This window comes from Arabidopsis lyrata, assembly GCF_000004255.2.
Source record: "Arabidopsis lyrata subsp. lyrata unplaced genomic scaffold ARALYscaffold_8, whole genome shotgun sequence".
Taxonomy (NCBI): domain Eukaryota; kingdom Viridiplantae; phylum Streptophyta; class Magnoliopsida; order Brassicales; family Brassicaceae; genus Arabidopsis; species Arabidopsis lyrata.
This window is the reverse complement of record NW_003302548.1, coordinates 1,657,622-1,659,050: the sequence shown is the minus strand read 5'-3', so window position 1 is coordinate 1,659,050 and position 1,429 is coordinate 1,657,622. Positions and strand designations below refer to the sequence as shown.

The 1,429-nt window shown below is 31.0% G+C and overlaps 1 protein-coding gene across 1 annotated transcript in view; it reads right to left on the bottom strand.

The window, feature by feature from the left end:
* Positions 1-428: 428 nt before the first annotated feature.
* LOC9301314 overlaps positions 429-1,429 on the bottom strand; it is a 2,623-nt gene continuing 1,622 nt past the window's right edge. The window contains exons 4-7 of the mRNA XM_021031655.1: positions 1,065-1,117; positions 873-992; positions 730-784; positions 429-638 (exon numbers count right to left, since the gene is read on the bottom strand). Of these exons, the coding sequence (XP_020887314.1) occupies positions 760-784; positions 873-992; positions 1,065-1,117 (198 nt within the window). The 3' untranslated portion in view covers positions 429-638; positions 730-759. The remainder of the gene's footprint in view (positions 639-729; positions 785-872; positions 993-1,064; positions 1,118-1,429) is intronic.

Genomic DNA, 1,429 nt, shown 5'->3' with positions numbered 1-1,429 from the left:
TTATACGTATCTTCTAAATGTTTTAGGGTCACATATATTATATTTTCAAAAAAATTCAAAGAAAATTGAATTATTTGTCGTAAGGGCTTTGATTCACTACAAGAAATATCTACATTATTAACATGAGAGAAAAACTATAATATGTCATTGATAGCGTTTTCATAAATGCTATTTTAGGCCCCTGTTATGGTAGACCCCCACATACGATAACGTTTTTTGGCATGTTATTAAATGTCTATATATTTAAGCGCTAATCGAATGCTATAATATATTTTACTGTAACACACGTTTAGTGTTATTTTATAAAATGTTGTAACATTATTTTTCCGCTATATAAATTTAATTTGATTTTTATTTAATTTGCATTTTTGAACCCTGTTTTGCAATATTTATTTTATTGGATTTATATATAATTTCTTTTTATTACATAAATTATCAAAAATATTCATTACACAAAACATATATAACAAGTCTTATACAAAAAAATCTAACTATTACTCTTACACAACAAAGTACTAATTTATGAGATAAACTACAAAGAGAAACAAATCGCCATGAAACTAACAAAGAAACAAGATAATAAAGCAACTCAATTCCTCAGTCATAGACGTCCACTTTCCACCACCGATCTTTGCAACCTACAATCATATATAAATACACAGTTTGGTAAATCTCATAAACACTTTACATAGGAGTCAAGCATAGCAATCAGCTAAGTTAAAGTCTTACATCCTTAATGAGAGAACTTAGATGCTCTCGTCAAAAAGAATGACAGAATATATTCCTGCAAAGTGAAAGGCAACATCAGCAAAATCCCCAAAGACTAAACAACTAACTATCAACAAAAGTAAGTGTGAAATGATGAACATTACACGAAGATAAAGAAGCCCGTAAGAGGTCGTTTGGGCATGTTTAAGGTAGAAGAGCTCTTCTTCGTATCCTTGGCTATTCTAAGTCTTTTTGGCTTAGGTTCATCAGACTTCGTCACCTTCCTGAAAAACAAAAACAATATCACATATAGAAACAATACATTCAAGTCAAAGGTAAGGCAAAACGAGTTTTACTTCTCTGAATGTTTCTTCTTAGCCTCAGTCACATGTCTCCACAACTTGAACTTCTAGACAATAACAACAACAACAACCAGATCCACAGAAATTATGAGAACACTGAAAACACAAAATACACTAAGGAGGTTAAAAAAAAGAGATGAATACTAGATATAGGAAGCTCTAGCTCTAAAAAGAAGCTCTTCTCTTTTGACTTCTGGATATTGAAAGAACTAGACAAAAAGAAAACCGCAAACAAATAGACAAAACTGTGGCCAAAACACACGTATGAATCAATGACCAAAGGAGACATGCACATAGTGACAAAAACTTTCTGTAATTAGTAGAAGTTACTGACTAAACATAAACATCATCAACGGATC